The sequence below is a fragment of the Cryptotermes secundus genome, unplaced genomic scaffold (assembly GCF_002891405.2).
Source record: "Cryptotermes secundus unplaced genomic scaffold, Csec_1.0 scaffold660, whole genome shotgun sequence".
NCBI classification, from domain to species: domain Eukaryota; kingdom Metazoa; phylum Arthropoda; class Insecta; order Blattodea; family Kalotermitidae; genus Cryptotermes; species Cryptotermes secundus.
The window spans coordinates 60,486-84,350 of record NW_019734321.1 but is presented as its reverse complement, the minus strand read 5'-3'; the positions used below and the strand labels follow the sequence as shown (position 1 = coordinate 84,350).

General features: G+C 41.5%; 1 protein-coding gene across 1 annotated transcript in view; it reads left to right on the top strand.

Moving 5' to 3' along the window:
- LOC111868621 (serine/threonine-protein kinase DDB_G0283821) overlaps positions 1-23,865 on the top strand; it is an 88,646-nt gene that overhangs the window by 54,780 nt on the left and 10,001 nt on the right. The window contains exons 3-5 of the mRNA XM_023859443.2: positions 8,575-8,787; positions 9,845-9,983; positions 20,795-20,921. Of these exons, the coding sequence (XP_023715211.1) occupies positions 8,575-8,787; positions 9,845-9,983; positions 20,795-20,921 (479 nt within the window). The remainder of the gene's footprint in view (positions 1-8,574; positions 8,788-9,844; positions 9,984-20,794; positions 20,922-23,865) is intronic.

Below are 23,865 nucleotides of genomic sequence, written 5' to 3'. Positions count from 1 at the left end.
TGGTACAGGTACGTATAAGTAAGTTGTCTGTTATAAAATCATAGACGGAGTTTGAATATATATCGTGGGAAGAAATTATTTAGAAAGTCATTAAAGTGAAAGGTCTTAAGTATCTTGAACTCTTAGACCCTAATACAATCAACCGGAGGTGCCATGTGAATAGAACGACTGCTGGAAGGTTCTAGAAAGCAACTTGAAGACATCGACTCAAGGGGAACGATAACAGGACGTCCGTTGAAGAGATGGAGGGATAATCCAAGAACCTAGCAGGCCTTAAGGCCTAACAGTTGTCAGAATCAAGAAGAGGAAGAACTTACAAAGCAATAACCTTGGCACGGACCTCACAGAAAATATCTCTCCCAACAATTCTTATATTGTTGTATCACGTAGTTACAGTACAGACCACTTCCCAGTTACTCCATTGTCGTGTGTTATGAATCTGTTGCCTAGCAACGGGAGTGTTTGCGAAGCCGTTCCCTAGCAACGGCTGTCTCTGTTGGCTTCACAGTTACTGCGGTGAGTAAATATTCCACAATATTTTATCCAACGGAAGCAATGCAATCAGTGCTGTGAGGTCACCTGACATATTTACACATATGGGACTTAATTTTATAATGCCTACTCCTGGGTTTCCATTGGGATATGACATATGGATAAATAGTTCTACAAGAATTTCTGGGAAGAACTAAATACGGACTTTCCTTTGTTAGCCTTCTTTTATTTTTTGAAAAGAAGGAAATAAGTCTAAAAAAATACCGACATGTTTAGGCGAATATAAACAGATGCTGATAAAACTCTTACTGATTCTTCAACAGGGTTACATCAATTTTTTTATCGTAGAAAAAATACTGTAAATACAAAAAAGGCATAGGCAATGCCCATCCTACCTTCTGTAGCACATAAATGTTACACTGTAGAGCCATCTATGGAGAACTGTCAAACTACATCTGGCTGCAGTCGCCTGCTTACGCTAGTTCCTCCCTCGCGGATTTTTATACCCTGAAGATGGAGGAGATACGTACCTCCGAAACGTCGGCTTATACAATATCTACACGGCACCACATCACAGAAGACGGCATTCTTAAATTATACGTCAATTTTTAAAACGAACATCAATGTTCAAATTTTAATTTCATTTGATTATCGATATATTCAACCGAACGTTGACCCAGCACCTCGTGGGAATTGCTAGAGCAGTATTTATTGTTTAGATCTTAAGGTGTATTAAGTTACCCTGACAACGTTCAGTTATTCAAGGTGAAGCAATAAATCGTTATAATGCGCTTGTGTTCCCTGCGGGAATCAGATAAATTAATTGCAGACAAATCTGCCAAATTATTTCTATCCCTGTCTTCTTTTTACATGTCTCTTTTTTTAGGTAATAAACTATTCGAGTGCAGTTAATAACCCATTCATTTGCATACTGTGAAGTAATTCTACCAACTGACACCAGGTTCGCTACCTACTTATTATGGTGGAGTTCTGTGAAACGTGACCATCAACTGGAAGCCAATATACTCGTAATTTCTTTATGACAAATGTTTGAACAAACTGAAAGAGTAAATTTTCTAATATTAGGGCTTTCATATTTAATAATATGGGTACATACACCAAGACTACAAATCAGTTATGAGTTCTAAAGAATCGCTACCAAGGAAACACGTCTTATGTTTCGCTTGAGGCACTTCTGCAGTGGTGACTATGAAAAGGACTATTTTTGTGGGATATGTGATGCCAAGTAGTATTATGGAAGCTCACAGACGTTTCGCAGGAATTTACTGCCTACCTCTTCAGGGTTGGAAATCTAGTCAAGCAAGTAGCCAGTAAGAAGCAAGCAGACACGGCGTGTTATCCCAGAAGCTACAATTCTATTTTATTTATTTGTTTGTAGTTTATGTAACAATTTTATCAGTAACCCAGATGTTAGGACTACAGCGTCGAATTGCTATACAACAGCGAATAAAGAACTATAAAAATGCGAAAAGAGAAAGTAACCTTATTCATTGCACTAATCCAGTAGTTAATTCGAAGGAGGGAGAGAAACCATTAATACCTCAGTGAGGATAGTCGATGTTTCGGCCGAGATTCGAGATTCTTGAATATCTGCAGATTTGGCTTCTCCTCAAGAAGGGCTCAGCTCCACAATAACAATGAAATAGATCTTAAAGAAATAGAATACGTCACTTGTTCAAAACTGACCCTAAATAAGGTCAACTGAAGTGTTTTTGTGAATATGGTAATGAACCTTCCCGTTCCGTAGAATACAGAAAATCTATTAATCAACTAATCAACCATCAGCTTCTCGCCCAATGCTCTGCTTCGTGGGATCAGAAGCTAAAGTGTAAAAGGTACAGTTGCATCGCTTTTATTTTAATCACACTGTACTCAGAGACCGGTGAGATGTAATCTTGACATTAAGTGGCTGTAATTCTTTCCAGAACTTATATTTCGAAGGTACTATAATGCTTAATTATATATACTTACAGTTACTGGGAGGTACTGTTAGAATCGTTACGCGTTTTCTTATTCACTGAACTGGTGGCGATTTAAATGCAGGGGAAGAACTGAAGCCTTGAAAATGAATGTATTCTGCAATGTAACACCATTTCATTTTATACGTACATACCTATGTTTCGAAGCAATCTGCTGCCTACATATTCGGGGTATAAGACTCGAGAACATGAATAAATATGGCATTATGCTAATCGTCTTCACAGACAGGATGCGTATGGGCCCATGTAAATCATAAACCAATAAAAATATAACGGCTCAATGAAAAATGAAATGAAGAAAAAATTAAATTTCAAACCCTGCGCCACGAAGGAACGTCGCGACGTTAAGTACTGTGATGGGAAAATCCATTTCTAGGTAACGGATTGTTAAAACGTTTCGTGGCAACAGATGAAAATGGGAAGAACAGATGAACTGTAAGACGTGGTGACTTATATGAGGACCGGGGCAAAGTTATAAATGGCAGTGGATTGGTAATTCGCCAGAGAGAGACAAACGGTATTTAAGGCAGTCAGTAAGGCAGTTCAATAGTTGAAGTGTTAAACAGAAAAGATTCGTTACCAAGCAACGACTAGTAAGCAGACGTTGAAGACTTTATTTTATGTGTTATAGTTATATTAATCTTTAGTGTTACAATTATATGCAGTTACGACTTGTGATTGTCCAGTAAATCGATTCATCTAATCCAGAACACATCATTCTTATTAACGCCAACCAGGAACATGTGACAATACATACCGCAAGAATCTCCTAGGATGTCGTAAAACGTGCCGTGAAGATGGAAATGTTTTCCGTTGTCATAAACTGGGAATTCCTGCAAGACGTGACGGAAGGGCGAGGGTTCGATTCCCAATGAGGTCATTGGATTTTTCAATTTACCTAATCCTTCCAGCCGCACTATGGCCTGGGGTCGACTCAGCCTCAAACAGAAATGAGTACCAGGAATTTTACTGGGGGTAAAGGGTGGCCGATGTGTTAGGCTGACAACCTCACCGCCATCTGTGAGCCGATTGTCTAGAAAATGTGGAAGCTTCGACGTCTCATAACCCTATGGGCTTCCAATGCCTATTACAGGGACAGTTTTAATCAGCTTGGCTTTCTTTCTAACAGCGGAGAAATTGATTCAGCGCTCTGGCGACAGATGGAGCTGATTACAATAATTAATCAAATTAGAGTAACAAGGAGATATAACATGTTCAGGCCCTGGAAGCATAATGAATTTAATCATTTGCCTGTTCTCGAACTCTGGTCCTCCATTTATCCCGGTGAAAGCTTAGGCACTCAGAACTTGGTCGGGTAGAATGTTGAGGGCTCTCCATTTCCAAAGTTTCGACAAAATTTCAGCTGCAATTTTCATGGTTAAAGGCTTTAGGATAGTTTTTTTTTTGACAGCTCTAATACATTTTTATAAAAGCTGCTAAAATCTCCCCAAAGTCATTAACCCTGAAGGACACGGTAGCAGGATTCGCGGAAACGTTGGGAAACCCTTAAAACATTGTTCTCGAATTCTTTCGTGTGAGGAAACGGGTGGACGGACGAAGAAATCTTAATGGAGGCTTCATAGGTATGCGGACGAGTCTTAAAGCATCGCAGGTGGATACAAATGTATGTAAAGAAAAACTGGCTCGAATTCTGGCAATAAGATAGTCCCTTACGAAACAGGTTCCCCTAATGTCCGGCTGCCTTCTGCTGTAGATAAGAGAGACAAATGCAAGCTGCAAATCTGTACAATGGGACGCCATTCCAACGCTAATTGTAATTTATGTCTGTCTGCCTTTCAAAGTAATTTACCTAGGGTGTAGCTACCTAACAAAATCTCTTGCTTCTAGAGAGAGACCTTGAGAATTGCTTTGTAGCAGACATACCAGTATGTTCCATAGCGAGGCTCTGCAATTGTCATATTACAGGGACTCTAAAAATATTTTGGAGCGTAAGGCTGACCTCATCGCCATCTGTGATCCGATTGTCTAGAAAATGTGGGAGCCTCGACGTCTTACAACCTTATGGGCCTCTATGGCCTCTTACAGAGATGGCTTTACCTTTAGCTAAAAAATATTTTACCCTTTAGAACAGACTGGTTACTATTAAATTATTTAACATTCAAGAAATCCACATTTTGCCTACAGAGTTCATACGTGTGTTTCGTACGATTCTTAAAATAAAACGCAATTGTGTCCCTATATTAAATTATTGGTCTTTCCTCCTGTTATTTCGTCTCTCCGAGGTCCAAATCTCCTTATACGCACAGTATTCTGGAAAAACTTAAATGTACACTCTACTGTTAGCACTTTAAATCGTAGTCTTCATAATACTGTCTGATATTAAGAGACTAGAAGCGGCGTTTGGATTAGTTATTGGATTCACTGGACTCTTACATAAGTCGTGACTACACAGATCTCTAGTACGAGAACTACTGTTCTCAGATATCCACGCGTTTACTACACGTTACTTCGCTACCGTCATCAAAAGACGTTGCTATGTAACGGCTTCCAACAAGGTGATCCGATTGTCCTCCGTTCCCACGCCTCCGTTCCCACGCCTCCGCCAGGGGGAGACTGTCTCACAATAACTTCAGACTCGGACTCACTGACCGTTCCCTAGCAACGGCAATCTCTTCTGGCTTTGAGAGGACGTGTTACGATATTTATAACACATGCTTTAAAACAAATAATGTATTTAACCCTGAAGGTTTATTTTCATGTTGTTTCGTATGATTCTCAGAATAAACAGGAGATTATTCCCCTAAACATTGACTGCTAACGAGGGGCAGTGGGCTTTCAATGAAACAGTAAACAGAATTTGAAAGATTATTTAGTTGAAGTTCAGGCTTCAATCGGTTGAAGCGGTGATGAGGATTTTCTCTTTACGTATTTATGGTTACGCTGACCGTGTCTTCACCTTCCCAATGTCCTTATTTTCATACGACCCTTACCGGAAGTTCAAGTGGGCAGGATTTGGGATTCTCCCTCGCAAAATAGTGTCTCATTTCCCTCACCTTTCACTCTTCTGTCTCTCTCTCTCTCAAGCTTCAAAATATTTCGCACATACTTTAAAATGATGTTAATCTGTAAAAAGTTCTAACAAGTTCTTATACAATTACATATCCAAAAGTTAGCATCTATCTGTTTTATTTAATCAAATACGATGTTAACAACTCAAAGTCAAAAAGTAAAGTCTTATTTTAAGGAAAATAAATGCTTATATTGGAGATCATGTCAAATTAACTCATATTGGCGTTTTTGGGTTCATGGTGCCATGTAATCTTTTCGATTCTTACAAATATTTCAGGGGAAAATGTCCCTATCTTCAGGGAAGTAGTTTTCCCACCCTGAAGATAGAGGTAGCAGATTCCTCCAAAATGTTAAGAACAATCTATCAGACTACACGGCAACATATCCCAGGAGATTAGATCCTCAATATTCACAGCCGAGAACACATCAGGTCTCCACACCCACATGTACAGAACACAACATGACATGCCCGTGAAGGGGCCTCATAGCCTTCAGCAGATATCCGGCTGCTGGGCTCATTGAGAATGAAGAGGTGAGATAATTGGCATTACATAATTTCAGAGGCATCAAGTAACTACATAATTGAACAAAAGATCAATCAATAACATATATCAAATCCTCCAGCGCTTTCAATCCAAGATTCTCCCACCCATCCTGAACGCACCTTGGTACACAAACAGCCACAGGATCCATGAAGATCTACAAATGAACGCAGTGCTCAGTGAAATAAAAATTACTCAAGAAAATCTGAAAACCACACCAATGCACTAGCAGTGAACCTGATAGACAATAGCGACTGAAAAGATACACCGTCCTAAGTCTACCATACAGACCTGAGTAAAACCTCAATACAAGAATTAAAATGATACCTAATTGAACAAAGAAATTATACGGGTATGGTGGAAGTTTACAGACATTTCGAAGAAACCCACAACCTGCATCTTCAATATCAAAGAATGAGTGAAGCAAAAAACCAGCAAGCAGACTTTTTTTGCTACCAGTATAATTCTATCAAACTACACGGCGTCACATCCCAGAAGGCAATACTCTTCTCACGAAGCAATTTTTTCTCAACAATCCACATTCATGTTTTTTTTATTTCTGTTACAACTGTTTTATACCGGCCACTGGAGCAAAGATTGAAATATTTTAACCATTAATTTGCTCAGGTTATGAATTCGTCATTTTGGGCTGCTGGCCCATAAGAATATTATCTTGGACCTATCTCGTAGGCCAACCGTAGTCGGATCAATAAATAACTTCGCGCTGCTATGTAATTCAAGTTCTTTTTATGATAGTTATGAGCTTAAATATAGTATGTAGTACGTTGTTCGGCCACAATGCCATGATCAGCGCTGCCATCACGGAGAGCCATTGTTGCATCAGATGTATTCAGTCCGTTAACAATAGCAAACCAAGATGAAGACAATAGATACAATCTTTATTAGTTCCCAGAAATATTTCTAATGGATATCCTTCAAGGCAATAGATGAAGCCCGCTATTAATCCCTTTTGTATCACTTCCCCTTTCACTGATAAGTATAAAAAATGTTTCTATGCGTCCATGTCATCATCTCAAACGAACTGCAGTTTGGAATTGAAAACTGGATCAGAATACAGACAGATGAGATTCAGTTCTTTAAGATGCGTGAAGGATTGGAACAAGGTATTTAGAATAATAAATGAAGATCCCATTATTGTTTCTGGACATTACTCGTCGTCCTGTTTTATTGAAACACAACATTTCGGAGACAGGATTCTGTCTTCGTCTTATGTTGTAAGCTGTTCAGTTGGGCCCATTCGATACAGCTAGTACCTGTCTCCGTTTCTTCTTAAGACGGAATCCTGTCTCCGAAACGTTCTGTTTTTAATAAAAACAGGACGATGGATGTCTAGGAAAACAATAATTATATTAATATACCATCGTCACAAACTTTTAGATCTCATTAATAAATTAAGATATTAGGACATAAGCGGGAATTTTCTCAGTGAATGAAAAAGAGATAAGAAAACAGGGAAATAACAGGAACTCCTACGATAAAGGATGCAAACCGCATTCCTGAACAAGCTATAATTTTCAAATTACACAAAGGAGAAGAAAGAAGACAGAGGAACAAATCGATTTACAAACATTTGAGGCCGGAATAGGCTAAAGTCTATTTTTTTTTTTTTTTTGAGTGAAGAAACATAAAGATTCGTTTGATAGAAATATCACCTCAGATCCAAAGGCAATTAAGTTACTATATTATGGGACTAGTACGTACATAATAGCTGTAAGCGATCAGGTTAGTCTAGCGGTAATGTTCCATACTTGTATTCGGAAAGTGCTCAGTTCAAACCTCGGCCGGAACACCGTCTATACTGATTGAAGTACTTAGTAGTGCTCCTCAGTCTCTCCAAGCAAAGTCGGAATAGTAACTCGATTAGGCCACAACCTGTTCCTTCCAAATCCTCTTGAATTAAGCATTCAAGTATCGGTCTAACATTAAATGCTATATACACTCTGCAAGCCACCGCCTAAACATGTTATGTGAGGCAAATCAAATGTGAGAAAGCGGAGATCGAAAGAGTCATAAATGAGAGTGGAACAGGCTAATTCCTAACACTTGTAGTAAAGAAGATGAAGACTATAAACTACAGAGGTTTTTTTATCACTCACTCATGGAGTTGAACCTTTCTTGAGATGCCACCAACTGTGCGGCTACTCAAGAACTTCCCAGCATTTTATGGAACCCGGAGGTTCATTACAGCGTTAACAAGAGCCCTCCATTTGTCTCTATCTTGAGCCAGATTGATCCAGTCCATAATATCTCATTATATCTATCTAAGATCCATTTTAATATTGTCCACCCATTTTTTATAGGAATATCATCTCAGATTCAGAGACCATTACGTTATTCTGTTACAGGACCGGAAATAAGACTGCTGAGCTCTATTCTAGTGACATCTGGGAATCAGTTACAAGAACCAATAGCTGTAAAACTGTTATATCATCTCATGTTCTCTGAAGACGAGGCGGTCCCATGGGGCTGATATTCTTTTCCTGTTGCAGGGGCCAATTCGCCTCAGTAAGCCGGTGTCGATCACGTGACACCGGCCAACAATTCGCGGCCAAGTTCTCCAGCAGAGCTCGATATGGCGAGGACTGTAGTGCAGAGATCCATCACGAGATAGCGTTGCTGTCGCTGTGCTCGCCATCTTCACGCGTTATCCGTCTGCACGATGTTTTTGAAACTCCGACAGAAATTATTCTCGTCCTCGAATTGTAAGTATTGCTGTCAGATGAAGTATAGCTCATAATATTGGATTTTATTTGACAGAAGTTGTGCCTTATCACTCTTTATATCTGTCATAAATATAATAAGTATTTAGACTTAAATTTAGACATGATATGCCTCTTTCTACATGACCGTTCCTGCTTCTCGATGCATTGACACCAAAGTTTCACACATTCCCCATTCTATCACAAAAAAAATAATATTCTCATTTGGGGCTTAATGAACTACACCTGGATTTCGTTCTCTCTGTTACTGATGTCCACTTATAAAACGAAAATCTATCCCTGTAACAGGCCGTGGAGGCCCATAAGGTTGTGAGACGTCGAGGCTTCCACATTATCTGGACAATCGTCTAACAGATGGCGGTGAGGTTGTCGGTCTTACACGCCGGCCGCCCTTTATCCTCAGGAAAATTCCTGGTACTCATTTCTGTTAGAGGCGGAGTCGAGCCCAGGGCCATAGTGCGGCTGGAAGGATTCGGTCAATTGAAAAATCCAATGATCTCATTGGAAATCGAAAACGACCTTCCGGCTTGTAGCATAGTACCTAAACCAACTACGCTACCGCGTGCCCGTGTGCCCACTTATACTAGAATTTAATCAGAAATCATTAAGCAGTATTTGGTTGTCCCGGATACACTGATAAATCCCCAGATAATTTTAAATGTATGTTGCATTGGATGACAATTTTGACCACTATCAAAGCCAGTCTCCGAGCCTTTAAATTGTCTTCTGTCTCATGCATGTTCTGGAATCTTATTCCACAGTAAGTTTTTCTCTTTAACAAATAATTTTGGATAAATCTGTTACTTTTCATTTCGTATTTTACAAACTAACACTTACCCCAGCGAAATTCCGTAACCTACCGTGGGGGGCAAAGGCACTTCCTTATATTTTAATTTTGAAAATAAGAAGTTGCAAGATACTAATGCCAGAAGTCTACTTCAGTAAATTATTCATGAAACGACTTCATGCATCTTAATTACGTCTATGAGAACTTACACTATAATTTAAATTTGTTCATTTGTTTTTGTTACGTTGGCAGTGCTCCGGGAGGTGATCTGCAGACCATTATAGACGACAATCTAGTGCCATTTGAAGCAGACGTAGTGAAGTTCGTGCGTCAGCTGGTAGAGGGCCTTGTCTACCTGCATGAGAGGAAAGTAGCCCATCTTGACATCAAGGTATGTCACCATCCACAATTTGTATTTCTTTCCTCAATATGAGCGGTCTTCATAAATACTGTGACGTATAGACCAATTGCTAGGCAATGACTTAGTAAATATTGCCACATAATCCAACTCGTGCAATAGGACGTCCATTGGTAGGCAACGGATCAGTAAATACGCCTTTTTAACAATACAATGTGCATCTTTTACGTGGTCGGTTCAAAGTGATCATAAGGAAGTGTTCAGTAGTAGAGTGAGCAGTAAGAACAGAGTTAGAGACGACAGCTGACGGGAGATGAACTCGGAATTGAACTGAGTTGGCAGGTACAAAATAATGGCAATATGTATCACCAGGTAGCAGCACAGTCCAGCTTCATGATACTGTAGATAGCAGCCGCGCATGCGCATGTTCAAAGGCTGGTTTCAGTAGTCAAAACGGGGACCATGTTTGAGGATGTATTACTGCAGAGCAGCGTCATATTGTGCATTTTTTGTGGGGAAAATGGCTTAACCAAAAGGATGTTCATAAAGAAATATTTCCTGTTTACGGTGGGAAGTGTTTCTCGCGTAAAGCTTGTTACAACTGGGTGACAAACGTTCTGTTGATGAAGAGGTTGAAACGGATGTGCATAAGTGGCTGAGACAACAGCCAAAAGATTTCTACGCTGCGNTGTCAAGGTTAGAATATCACATGTTGTACGTTTTGAATCCATTTGTGACTCATTTACTGACTCTTCGTCGTAAACAAATGAATAAAATCGTACACAGCCTCGTCACCACACCAGTGATCAGTCATCAGATAAACTCTGGAGTTTGCATCGATACGTAACCGTGTACAAGGGGTAGATGCAGCCCGTCAGACGCAGACATTTTGCCCATTGAGAACGAGATGAAGCAGCCAGGCAAGATTTATCTTAGAAACAACTTTCCAAATATGTAAATAGCTTCAGAATGGCAGGTTGCTCAGGCAACCGCGTTCCGGTGCGTTACCTGGTTCAGTGATATACAGTGTCACCACCTCCACACGCTCTCATTATCACGAACTAAACTAGTCACTATCTGTCCGGCCTATCTCTGTTATTATGGTCAACAGCATAAACCCATTATGGATATGGGAAGGATGCAAGAAAATTGAAAATACATCTTACTGACAGTTGGATTCAAAAGGTAAAACAAGTAGGGACAGACATCAACTCACAGTGTCCCTTGGCTATATCAATAGTGAATAAACAAGTTAGGAATTGTGCGCATAGTGTGACAATTTCGCCGCATTCGCTTCTTTTCTTTCATGTTCTCGAAAACCAAAACATTTATGGAGTAACGTGTACTGAACATATTGTCACGTGTATTAGTGACTATAGACGGGGTTTGGATTGGTAACTTGATTTCTCGACCACTTACAGGTCGTAACTACAAATAATTATTACATTATTGCTGATTTCTAAATCACAAATCATTCATCACTAAGTCTTCTCACTCTACTTCCACTAGTCTTTACTCGGTAACAGCTCTCCACAATGGCTGTTCGTCTGCAGTGTTACCACTAGACGTTTCCTGGTAACGAATCTTAGCGACGGAGATTCTTCAGGTCCTGCTGCCCGCTGGTTAGCATTCCACAGCTGAACACTCAACTGCTTATATTCCGTTGCACTCCCTTGTACTCCTTGTACTCCTTTGGTACTCTTCTAATTCAAAGTCAAAGTCACATTGCGACTGACGGACCAGATATTTATTACTGTTTGACAGTTACGGTCTTGTTTCTGTGGGGCGCCCTCCCTGACGAGAGGACGGGTCTGTCTTCTGTACATGCTGCAGGCCCTTGCCAGCGCATTCTTTCTCTTCTCGGGTCCGAGTCCCTTGCGACTCGCGACCATATTTTACTGTCTCAGATTCGAGACTTCCCTTTTCGTCGCCTCCTACGACTCGCAGGGTCACGGTGGAGGTATTCGACCCCGCCTCCACACGGGTGTCTTCTAATTCTTCTGACTGTGCCCTCTTATCATTCCTGAGGACGAACCCCATGGAAAACCGTCTGTTGTCAATAATACCTGTTTATTGGTCCCTTACTTGGCAATGGATATTCTTCTATTGTTGAAAGCGTAACTTCGGGAATGTGTTTACCGAGCCGTTGCTTAGCAATGAGAGTATGCGTGACAATACTTTCAGCTTCGTTTTCCGTCCACCATGCAGCTATATCAAGATTTAGAGTCTTTTTTTTTTAATTCGCCATTGCACTACATGCCCACTATCCGATGCGCCGACGGCAGACAAAACCAAAAATAAATTTTAATACAGACTGCAACAGGATGTTAAAATAAAGCAGTATGGAGCATAACATGTGTGTTCGGAATACTTTTCGTTCCAGTAAATACTTAACGAGTTACTTTCGAGATCTGGGCAGAACGCATGTAGGTCCTCGTACAAAGAGCCCGTTGTAGGTGTTGCTGTTGTCAGATTTCAAGGAAAATGCACATCTTCCATAAAAGTTTCAAGACAATCCATTTGGCTGTCATGGCCCAGAAGAGGTATTATGCCAGCATTTGCCTAGATTGTCCTCGTACACCCACGAAAATATCTTATAAAACATTGTCGGTATCCTGATCGAGGTTCGAACCGAGCACCTGCAGCTTTGCGGCTACGCCAACCAGAGAAATAAATTGTAGGACAAATCCGTAAATATTTATTAAAGAAACAAACAGCACAGATAGGGACATACGTTAGGATTCGTGATTTTAAGTGGAAGGCTGCTGGCTGGAGGTCAGTTTGCATCCGGGGAGGTCCTGCGACCGGCCAGCCGGATCTTGGTTTTCGTTATATTCCTCAGTTCTAGAACAAATGCTGAGTTACGATCCAAATTCCACGTTACACTACTCGTTTTTCGCGCACTCCTTCACTAGAGCAAACACATGAGTCTTCTCAGTCTGATACAGTCTTCACTAGCCGTTGCTTGAAAGCGGCTACCAAAGGCGTATATTCCCCTTCCTCTGGATTATCGAACTATCCCCGGCTTCCGGTACCAGCTTCTGACAGCAACGGCTCACAAGGACTGAACCCCATCGGTTATCTAACTAACTCGCTGATTTACGAACCAACTCCTCACTCACTAACTCACAACCGACTAACTCAACTCAACTGTCTCACTAACTCTTCTTGTTTATAATAACTCGGCATGAACGATATAGAAATTTCCGTTCATCTTTCGCTGTTTACGACCGCTACCTAGTAACGGCCATTGTTTGCAGAGTCATTACTCAGCAATAGCTTTGTATAGTCGCTTATATCGCGGTCGTTGCCTAGCGATGGGTCTACATGCTGTGTTATCTCTGTCTCTCTCTTTCTCTCTCATTTATAGTCATACTTCATATTGCTGAAGTGGCTGTTATACGTGCTGTAGCGTAGGACTTCATAATTTGAACGTTTTTGTACACAGAGCCAGAAGGCGGGTCGTTTATCGTGGAGCATGCGTGACTCGTTCAATTTGTTCCATTATAATTGCCCTACTTAGCCACGTGATTAGCTCCTCATCAACAGCGGATTTCAAAACGAGAGGAAGAAGGAAACATGTCTCAGGTTTTACGGTCTGGTATTTGAAAAGCTTGCTCCGAATTAAAGTTCAGAAATGGTAGAGAAAATAAACTTTTCTGCGACAAAAATATTAAATATTGGCAGACCGGTTTTGTACATAGTTTCGGTTTGATGTCCGGAAAAGGTGGTGAACATAAGTATTTAATATCACGCGGTAGCCATGTTGGTTGAGGCACTATGCTACAAGTCGGAAGGTCGCGGGTTCGATTCTCAATTATGTAACAGGATTTTTCAGTTGACCTAATTCTTCCAGCCGCACTGTGGGCTTGGGGTCGACTCAGACTCTAACAGAAATGAGTACCAGGAATCTTCCTGGGGAGCAAAGCGTGGCCGGCGCGTAAGGCTGACAACCTCGCCACCGTCTGTGAGCCGACTGTCTAGAAAATGTGAGAGCCTCGACATCTCAGAATCCTATGGGCCTTCGGTGTGTTACAGGGATGGCTATACCTCTTTTGCCTTTTATATAAATGTACCAGATTTGTAGAAAAACACCTCGAAAGATCCTATGACACCCGTTCAATTCTCAAGAGAATCAACAATTAGAAATTACCAAATAACTCCTACATTAATAAATTCACATATAGGGAATATAGTCCCCAAAATAATTCTTGAATATGTAATTCATATAATATTACAAATGCTTCACATTCTGTCAGATATAGCAACATTTTGTAAAAATCGAAATTTTCGACAGTTGGCACTTGTAGGGCTAAAATTAATATGTTAAACGCAAACGTTCATCTAATAATTTGTTATTATTCACTAAATTAATCTTCTGGCTACACACAAGGGCTACCATCACTCATCTCCGTTTCCTACAAGACATTAACTACATAACTGTCACGTGGTAAGTGTGACTAGAGACGGGGTTTGCATTGTAACTGGATTCACTGGACAATTACACGCTCAGTTACAAATAACTACGACAGTCTTACTGAGTTACACACTACAAATGTCACTGTAACTACAGTGCATACAAAATAATCTCAGTCTTCAATATCCGTTGCTTAGTAGCGGCTTCAACGGCGGACGTTCCATTTCCGCTGGGTTCCCGAAATATTCCGGGCCTCAGCTACCGGCTTCTCACTTCTCACAACTATAACTCTCAACTGACTCAACATCTCTTCCATTATTGTGTGTTCTCTCGTTGCCAGGGAAACAATGTGACCACAGAGCTGTTCCCCAACAATGGATGTTATACTGTCGCCTGTTTACACAGCTGTTACTTGGCAATGGGTCTCCATGTCACAATATGTTCACCTTGAGACCATGTATATAAGTTACCATAACAGTCACAATCAACCGACCTAAACGTAATGTGTGAGTCCTGATTCTTGCAGATGTATCGCGGTAGTCGTGTATCTAACTGATGACTCAATATACATACTGAACTGTCGGAGTGACCGCCAAGTTGCAGAAATTATTGCTACGTCTCAGGTTCGATTTCTTCAAGAGAAAATGGCCGTACGAGATTGTACGTGGAAATGCGTTAAAAAGCAACTGAAGATGCAAATAAGTACTACGTGTCGCTATGTTAAATATGGTTCACAAGGTCTGGGTTTGCTATTGAATTGTGTGGCCTTTGGTTCAGATTTAAACGAGTTTAAATTTATTGATTTATTGACCACACTTTTCACAATTTACAGTTAACTAGAGCACGCAGTCTAGCGTTCTCAGTCTGTTACTAGGCGCTTCCTGGTAACGGCTCCAACAATAGCTATTCCTCTGGCTCAGCCTGCAGTCCTCTCTTCACGGTCTCCCGTACAGAACTGACTTGGTCACTCCAATTGTGTTCCTTATAACTCCTCGGCACGGACCATGCAGAAACACCCAGTTTCCAACAGTACCTCCATTATTGCACGTCGATTCGTTCCTGCGGGAACGTGTTTAACAAGTCGTTGCCCAGAAACGGTCCTGGTATAACCGCTCAACTCATAATCATTGCACAGTAACAGCTCTACACGCTACAGTACGGATCAAATTTGTGGTAGTTCTGGTAGTCAGTCATCCTAAGATTTTCAGTGTTTTCCTGAGGCCTTGCAGATAGATGCCGAAATCTTACGTCAAATTAGGCCACGACCGTTTTCTTGCACGTCCATTTCAATTAGTTTTTGTTCAAACATCCTACCATTCGAAGCAGCATAGTCTACGTTACTGATATCCACACACCTGCTCCTTTCTGCTGCTCGCCGTTCCCAATTTCGCGTGGGCCGCCTAGCAACCAAGCCCCCTCATCTATCTCTGTCATCACACAGCTCCTCTCCTCCTCCTCCAACATTCTGCGAGACATCTTTCCTAACCTGTTACTCCCATCTTGATCTCGGTCTTCCTCTTGGGCGTTTTCCTTTTATTTGCAAACCCTCTTTTTGGATTCTGTCTTCATTCATTCCTAAAGCGGGTCCGTACCAACTCATTCAGTACACGCAGTACTTCACTTCCCGGTGAATCTGTACTTAACTCCGCTCTAAGTTCCTCTTTGCTTAAGTTCGCTATGTGAGAGCGCTGTCAGTACTGAGAATACATAAAGTGGATGATAGGTGTAGGTCGAAGGATAATGTTAATATGAAACTTAAAGAGCTGTAATGTGTGTAACCAGTGGCGGATCTGTGAACACAGCAATGGACAGATAACATAAAATGCTGTGCAATTCCTTGATTAGCTGATAAACAATTCGCTTCTTTCTACCGCGTTGTTTTCCGCTCCTTGTTATCTCTGTTTTTCTTTTTGTCATTCCGTTCTCGGTTTTTCTTTCTGACAATCTATTCTCTCTGGCTGTCGGTGATTCTTCTCTCTCTGGATTTATTTCTTGCATTCTATTCTCTCTTGGATGTCACGTCAACATAACCAGTCTGCCTCCTAACATATGTACACATATCGTCCTTATCAACATATCTGCCACCTAAGCCGTGAGTGCTGACTTATAACACAAATTTATCGATATATTAGTCGGCCGAAATTAATTCACTGGTCGTTTCGATTTTAATCTACATTAGCTGGACGGAATTCCCTGGCAGTTAGAACTTAGTGCAACAGCAGCATATCTCTTACACCGCACCTTATTACATGCGATACCTTCCACTTAGGTTATATCAGAAATCATATTTCAGAGCCTTAGTTAGTTATTGGAGAGGGTGGGTTTCCCCATGCACTTAGACCTGTCTTGGTCCAGTGTGCTTCCCTCTATGATATTCTACCAGTCTCTATATCCTACCGGTACTGGTGCTTACCATCAGTCCCGCCCAGCCAGCGAGATCGGCCTCTACTAGCTGAGTGGTATCTATAATGCTTCCCCCATCTACCAGAGGTATTAGAGACTACTGTTGGGCGGGAAACGTCCGTAATTTTGCTCAGTGGCCTCCTTTGGAGACACGAGGTTCTTTTACGTGCCGTAAAGCTACGACACGGGACCCACGGCTTAAAGTCCCTCCCGGAGGACTTGCTCCCTGAATTTTTCCGCCCTTAAAAATTCGACGACCTACGCCGGGTATTTGAACCCGCGTACTACAAGTCATGAGGTGGGAACATTACCTCTAGACTACGGAGGCCGCTTTTCAGAGCCTCGGTCAGAGAGTCAGTAAACAGGTCACAAATAGAAGTAAAACCGCTGTAATGAACATAATAGGTTTTCCATGTGTATCACTAGGTAGCAGCACAGTCCAGCTTCATGACAGTCTAGGTAGCAGACGCGCATGCGCATGTTTAGAGGATGTATCAGTAGTCGAATTGGCGACGGTGCTTGAAGTGTACTACCGAAGAGCAGCGTTCTGCTGTGCGTGTCGTTTTGTGGGCAAAAGGACTCGATGCAGAGGATATTCATAAAGAAATGTTTCCTGTTTACGGTGGGAAGTGCTTGTCGAGTAAAGCGGTTTACAACTGGGCCGAGAAATTCTCTCAATGACGTTGGAAAGTTGCAGATGATCCCTGACGGATTGCAGAAGTGGCTGAGACAACAGACAACAGACAAAAGACTTCTGTCCTGCGGGTTTCGACGCACTGGTAAAGCGATGGGACAAGTGTATCAATGTTGGTGGAGGATATGAAGAGATTTTTTTCTTCAAAATTTGAATATCACATGTTTTACGTTTCATATCGATTTGTGACCTATTTAGTGACTCTGCCTCTTACTAAAAGCAAACTCTAAGGGAAACAAGACGATAAAAGTCAGATATAGTTGTTTGACGACGGTGCGACACATAATTTTATTACTTCAATTTGATGTTCTTACAGCCATGCTAATGAAAAGTATTATCAGCAAGGGCCTTGCGCCGTGTAGTCGGAACATATTGCCTCCATCTTCAGAATAGAATAGTAAGCCACGCAAACAAGAAGCAAGAACTAGGAAGCTCGTTTTGCTTTCGTGGTTTGTCTTTCGACTCTGAGGATGGAAGCAGTAAATTCCTAAGAAAAATTTCTATAGAACTACACGGCTGAAAACTTCTGCTGGACGAGTTACAGTTTGTTGTCATCAGTAGACGCAACAGAACTCAAAACAGAGGCGTATTTCAAGCTTAGGTCTAATTTCGGTAAAATATAGTATGTACATACATTCAAGGGATGAGAAGCAGAAAGTTACCCTGCGCGCTATATCTAGATTCCTGGTACTCATTTATGTTAGAGGCTGGGTCCACTCCAGGGCCATAGAGCGGCTGGAAGGATTAGGTCAATTGAAAAATCCAATATCCTCATCGGGAATCGAACCCGCGACCTTACGGTTTGTAGCATAGTGGCCCTATAAAGTATATACGTACCTAGAGATGTTCATTGCACCACATAAGTCATCAATAAATATAATGAAAAGCGGAGGCCCCAGAACAGATCACTGAAGAACACTGGAAACTACTTCAAAAGGCGTTAAAATCATTCAAGATTTTGTCTATTTAGAGGCTTCTGACATATCGAAAGTTACTGCACAGAAGCGAGAGAACAGTGGGTTTCAGATGCAACAGCCGCGTTAAGCCACTAATGCATGTACCCCATGCGGACTGAACAACTCCATTCCTCGGCGAATAACACAAAGTTCCTGTCTTATTTGCAGCTAAGGCGATATGTCTCGCGACTGCAGCGCTCAGGTGGCGCCTGCTGTAACTAATGTGCTGCTAGAAATCAAGCAGCAACTGGCAAAGCTTCGGGCGAAAAGAGTGACTGAAGGAAATTGGTCTAGATGTTCATGGGCTCTGTCTACTTCGTTTAAGAACCCTTCCTTTTAGCAAAGTTACACGTATTTAGTATGCCTCGACACGTCGCAACCGTTGCTCCTAACAACGATATACATGTACTTAGGAACGAATCCCGAATCTGCATTACAGTAATATTCTTTGTAACATATACCAGAAATTCCCTAGGCTTTCATATTCATCTGGAGCATCAGCCTATTTCTTAACTAGAACGTCTATTTCTGAACAGCAATCTATGTACTGTAGTTCTGAACTAGAGCTCGTACCTATTTCTGAAATAGAGCTTGCACCTAGTTCCGAACTGGAGCATGTATCAATTTCTGAACTGAAGCGTCTGCCTAGTTCTGCAATGGAACGTATATATAGTTCTGAACTAGAGCTTATAACTATAACTGAACTGGAGCATTACCAAGTTCTAACTGGTGCGTGTGCCTAATTCTGAACTGGCGCATCTGCCTAGTTCTGAACTGGAACAGCTGCTTAGTTCTAAGCTGGAAGGCCTGCTTAGTTCTGAACTGAAGCGTTTTCCTAATTCTGACTTGAAGTGTCTGCCTAACTGAATGGTCTTCCTAGTTCTGAACTGGAACGCCTACCTAATTCTGAACTGCAACAGCTGCTTAGTTCTGAGGTGGAACGCCTGCGTAGCTCTGAACTTGAGCGCCTGCATTTTTCTGAACTGCAACGTTTGCCTGATTCTGAACTGAAGATTCAGCCTGGCATTTCTACGCGATTTTCTCTCTCTGTTACGTATATTCGTGTACACCTCAGATGACGAGATACGTGTAAAGGTAGGGCAAACAGACAGTGGGAGTTGCTGGCGTCTTTGCGCCATTTGTGTCAACTGGAATGCTGACTGTGGGCAGGCAGCATGTTGCTGGAGATGTATCGCCCCTCGAGTGAAGCAGAAAGGGCGATGACTTGCCCGCCACTTCACAGGCGGGACACCATTTCGTTCTTGCTTCAGAGGGACTCCATCTTCTCGGAGTATTTTAGGACTCCATAAAGTGGCGCGCAGAATTACTGGATTTTGGGACTTTCCCCCATCGTCCGGAATTATAGGAAACAGAAAATACGACGTTTCGGAAACTGTATCTTTTTCCGTCTTCAGGTGAGGAAGGAAGACCTAGCGTTACCGCTATGCTAACCTGCTAGATAAGATTTAATTATGTCCACGTTATCGGTTCGATCTGTTCCTAACGAGAAGAGCATGGTTGTTAATTAAGTTGGAAGAAGCGATGCTTCGCGCTCCAGATGCAATAACTGTTGAACAATGGAACTGGCACTTGCCACGTCATGCTGCGGGTTACCATGGCAGCAGGGGTTCGCATACTGACTTCTGTTCTCTGCCAAGTGCGTGTGAAGCATCTCATTACGCCAGCAGACAATGCCAATGACACTTCTCAGAGACAATCATTACAAACGGCATCATTACTGTAACGTTTCAGTTAAGAAAGGAGAAAGTTACATACAAGGGGCTTCATAATATTTTTCAGAGTTAAATAACATGGGCGTTGCCTGGATCTTTTCCAAGGGGGTACAGCCACTTTTCCGAGGAAGGGCAATATAATTTGCTTAGGCCCAGCTGAACTGTCTAATACTACTTTCACTGATCGCTCAATGGTATTCAGAATAGAAGTGAATTAAACACGAGAAGTTCTGGGATGAACTAATTGCCCACTTTTATTTGATACGACACGGACCGCATAGAAAACGAAAAGAAAAGGCCAGAAGTGGCCGCAGTACAAGGGACTGATAACAGGGCGCGTTAAAAACGCTAATAATCCCCGCCATGAGAACAACAAAATTGTCCCAACATTCTCTTCAGTTCAGTAGGTTAAATGGATATGAAATACACGAGTGTGAAGTCCCTCAAAACAGGCTTTCATTTCAGGCGCACGTAACTATCCCTGTGTGGGACCTGTGGTTCTCGTATGGGTGAGCAATAAGATTCTGGTTTGTGGGACTACCCTGAAGCCGGAAGCATAGTAAAAACCTAACAGAATAGACGGCATCATATCCCACAAGTGACCGCAGTCAAAATGTAACCACATTTCTTTTCTTCTGCAGCCTCAGAATCTTGTGATGATGGCCGACTTTCCGGACTGTGACGTCAAGCTCTGCGATTTCGAGATATCGAGAGTAATTCTCGAGGGAATTGAGATACGTGAGATATTAGGAACACCAGATTATGTGGGTAAGTAGAATGTCTATAAGCAAAACTGATTCATTGGATTTAGAATGGTGACAAAATTCTTCAAACCTCTGGATAGAAAAATATATAACTAACTCCATGGAGATGAGCCCTTCTAAAAAAGCCGCCAGTCGCTCAGCTACTCAAGAACTTCCTAACAGTGTACAGAACCCGATGGTTCATTGCCGTGTTCACAAGAGCCCTCCACTGGCCCCTATCCTCAGCCAGATCAATCCACTCCATAACATATCTAAGATCAATTTTATTATTATCCATCCACCTATGTCTTGTTCTTCCTAGTGGTCTCTTTCCTTCTGGTTTTCCCACCAAAATTCTATATGCGTTCCACTTCTACCCTATTCGTGCTACATGCCATGACCACCTCATCCTCCTTCGCTTCATCATTCTAATTATACTTGGAGAACAGTACAAGTTATGAAGCTTCTCATTATGCAGTTTTCTCCAGACTCCTGTCAGTTCATCTCTCTTCGGTCCAAATATTCTCCTGAATATCCTGTTCTCAAACACCCTCAGTCTATGTTCCTCCCCTAATACCAGAGACACACACACCCATACAGAACCACAAACAAAATTATAGTTCTGTATATTCTAATTTTTGTTTTTAGAGAGAAGACAAAAGGTTCTGGACTGAATGGAAGCAAGCATTACCCGAGTTCAATCTCCTCTTAATTTCTCACTGAAGGTCGCAATGCAAGGGCTGATAATTGTGGTCCACCCCATCGATGAATAAATGTATTGTCCTCTTATAGTTGTAATTTTTAAATAAAGGCCCTACAGTGACTTATTTAATCCATTTTCATCATCACCACTTATATCATTCAATTTTCCATTTATGTGTTCTAAGTTCTTTTGTCTTTTAGGGCGATATTTTGTTTCATTAATCGGGATTATCGCTTAATCCGGATGACTTCTCCCTTCAGTTACTCCGGATTAGCGAGGATTTACTGCATTTTTAATAATTTAAGTGAAAAGAATTATGTTGCGTGAGGTAATTTATTAATTTTATAATAAAAACAATACAATTATAGCGCAGTAGGGGTTGTAATATTGAGAAGATGGCGTGAACCTTGAGCCCTAGGAACCTAACTCTATATATCCAATGTTATAACGAACTCGACTTACGACCCGTTTGCGTTAACGCGTTAAGTCATAATTCCATGATACGATTGTACTCATCCGCCGACGGGAAGTTTAGACTTAATTTACACAGGATTTTGTTCCATGAGGTTGCCTACACAAGGCTTCACGTTTAAGTGTATAATGCATACTTTTACAATCCTGATAAATTGTTCTGTTACATGACACATGCCATTTTCTGTAGCACGACACGTCTGACATATTGAGATCGAACTTGGCCAAAGAAAGGAATTTTCCCATTACAAAACAGTACAAAGTTAATGTACGTGGGTGTCTATTGCATATAGGGCAAGTCGAGATCCTTTCTGCAGTGACATATTCACTAAGGAACATATCAGTACTTCCCACATGAACGGTTTGCATTCGAAATGGTTGTCAATTAAAACAATAGACAGGAGTAGCCTTGTATCACTCTGATTTACTTGACAAACTTCATGCTAAAGAGCGCCATTCACATCTGAGAAACGTCTGTATTACCTTGAGAAATGTCTCTCCTTCAATCTACATGAATACCCAGAAGAGTGAAAGTAGAAACGTTCCTCTGTAAGATTTGAGGTTTTCACGGCGGTGACTACGAAGCATGCCGTCTTGTGGGATGTGGCGCCGTGTAGATATTGTGTGAGCCGACGTTCTGCAGCCACCTGCTCAAGCTGGTTCCTCCCTCGCAGATTGTTCTACCCTGAAAATGAAGGCAATGCGTTCCTCCGAAATATTTCTAACATTATGTAACATGTCAGCGTATTGTCAGGCAACGGCTCGATAAACACGCAGAGATACGCGCACGCAACAATAGGACGAAAGTTTATAGCTCGTTTCCTAGGCAACAGTCAGCGCGGAACGGAAAAAGACCTACCGTAAACACATATCACGTGATCGCTATCCAGCCAGTCTATTTGCGCGTCGGTCGGATCTACAGAAAACACGGCTTCCCTTATTGTTGCGTGTTGGACCGTGTTTACATAGCCCTTGCCTGGCAACGCATTCATCAGATCTGTTACAATATCTGTTGTTAATCTTTCCTTATCTTTTTCGCTTTTGTTAACGTACATGAACCATGTACTAATATTAATTACAGGACTTCTCTATAAGAAAACGAACTACAGAGTTGTTCTAAGTTCGGCTATTTCTTAAGAGCGGCTCTGGGAGCAGACATAACGGTCTTATCAGGTCTATTCGTTCCTGCTAGAATATGGAAGAATAAAAACTGTGATATTTTCTAATAAGGAAGCAGCAGTTTCCTAACAACATTCTAAACACGTAAGACATTTGAGCGCACTATTGTTTCAGCATCAGAATAAGTCAAGCAAGGAAAAAATTACATGTCACATACAGAACAATTTTATATGCAGTGCGCATGCCCGCTACCTGATATAGAATAACGATTATGTCTCATTGCGGAAATGTTTAAAGCCTAACTTGCTTTGTGTAATGCTTAGACAAGNAGTTCGATTCCCGATGAGGTCGTTTGATTTTTCAATTGATCTAATCCCTCCAGCCATGATGCCGACTCAGCCTCTAACAGAAATGAGTACCAGGAATCTTTCTGGAGTAAAATGAGGCCGGCGCATGAGGCTGACAACCTCACCGTCTTCCGTGAGCCGATTGTCTAGAAAAATGTAGGAGCCTCAATGTCTCACAACTTAATATGGCTCCTATGGCCTATGACAGGGATAACGTCACCTTTTTGTATATCTCTATTTTTGTACAGAACTATAAGGTTTATTTTGGACTCTATCCATTGTCTGGTATATATGACAAAAAACCACAACGTTTCGGAGACTGGATCTGT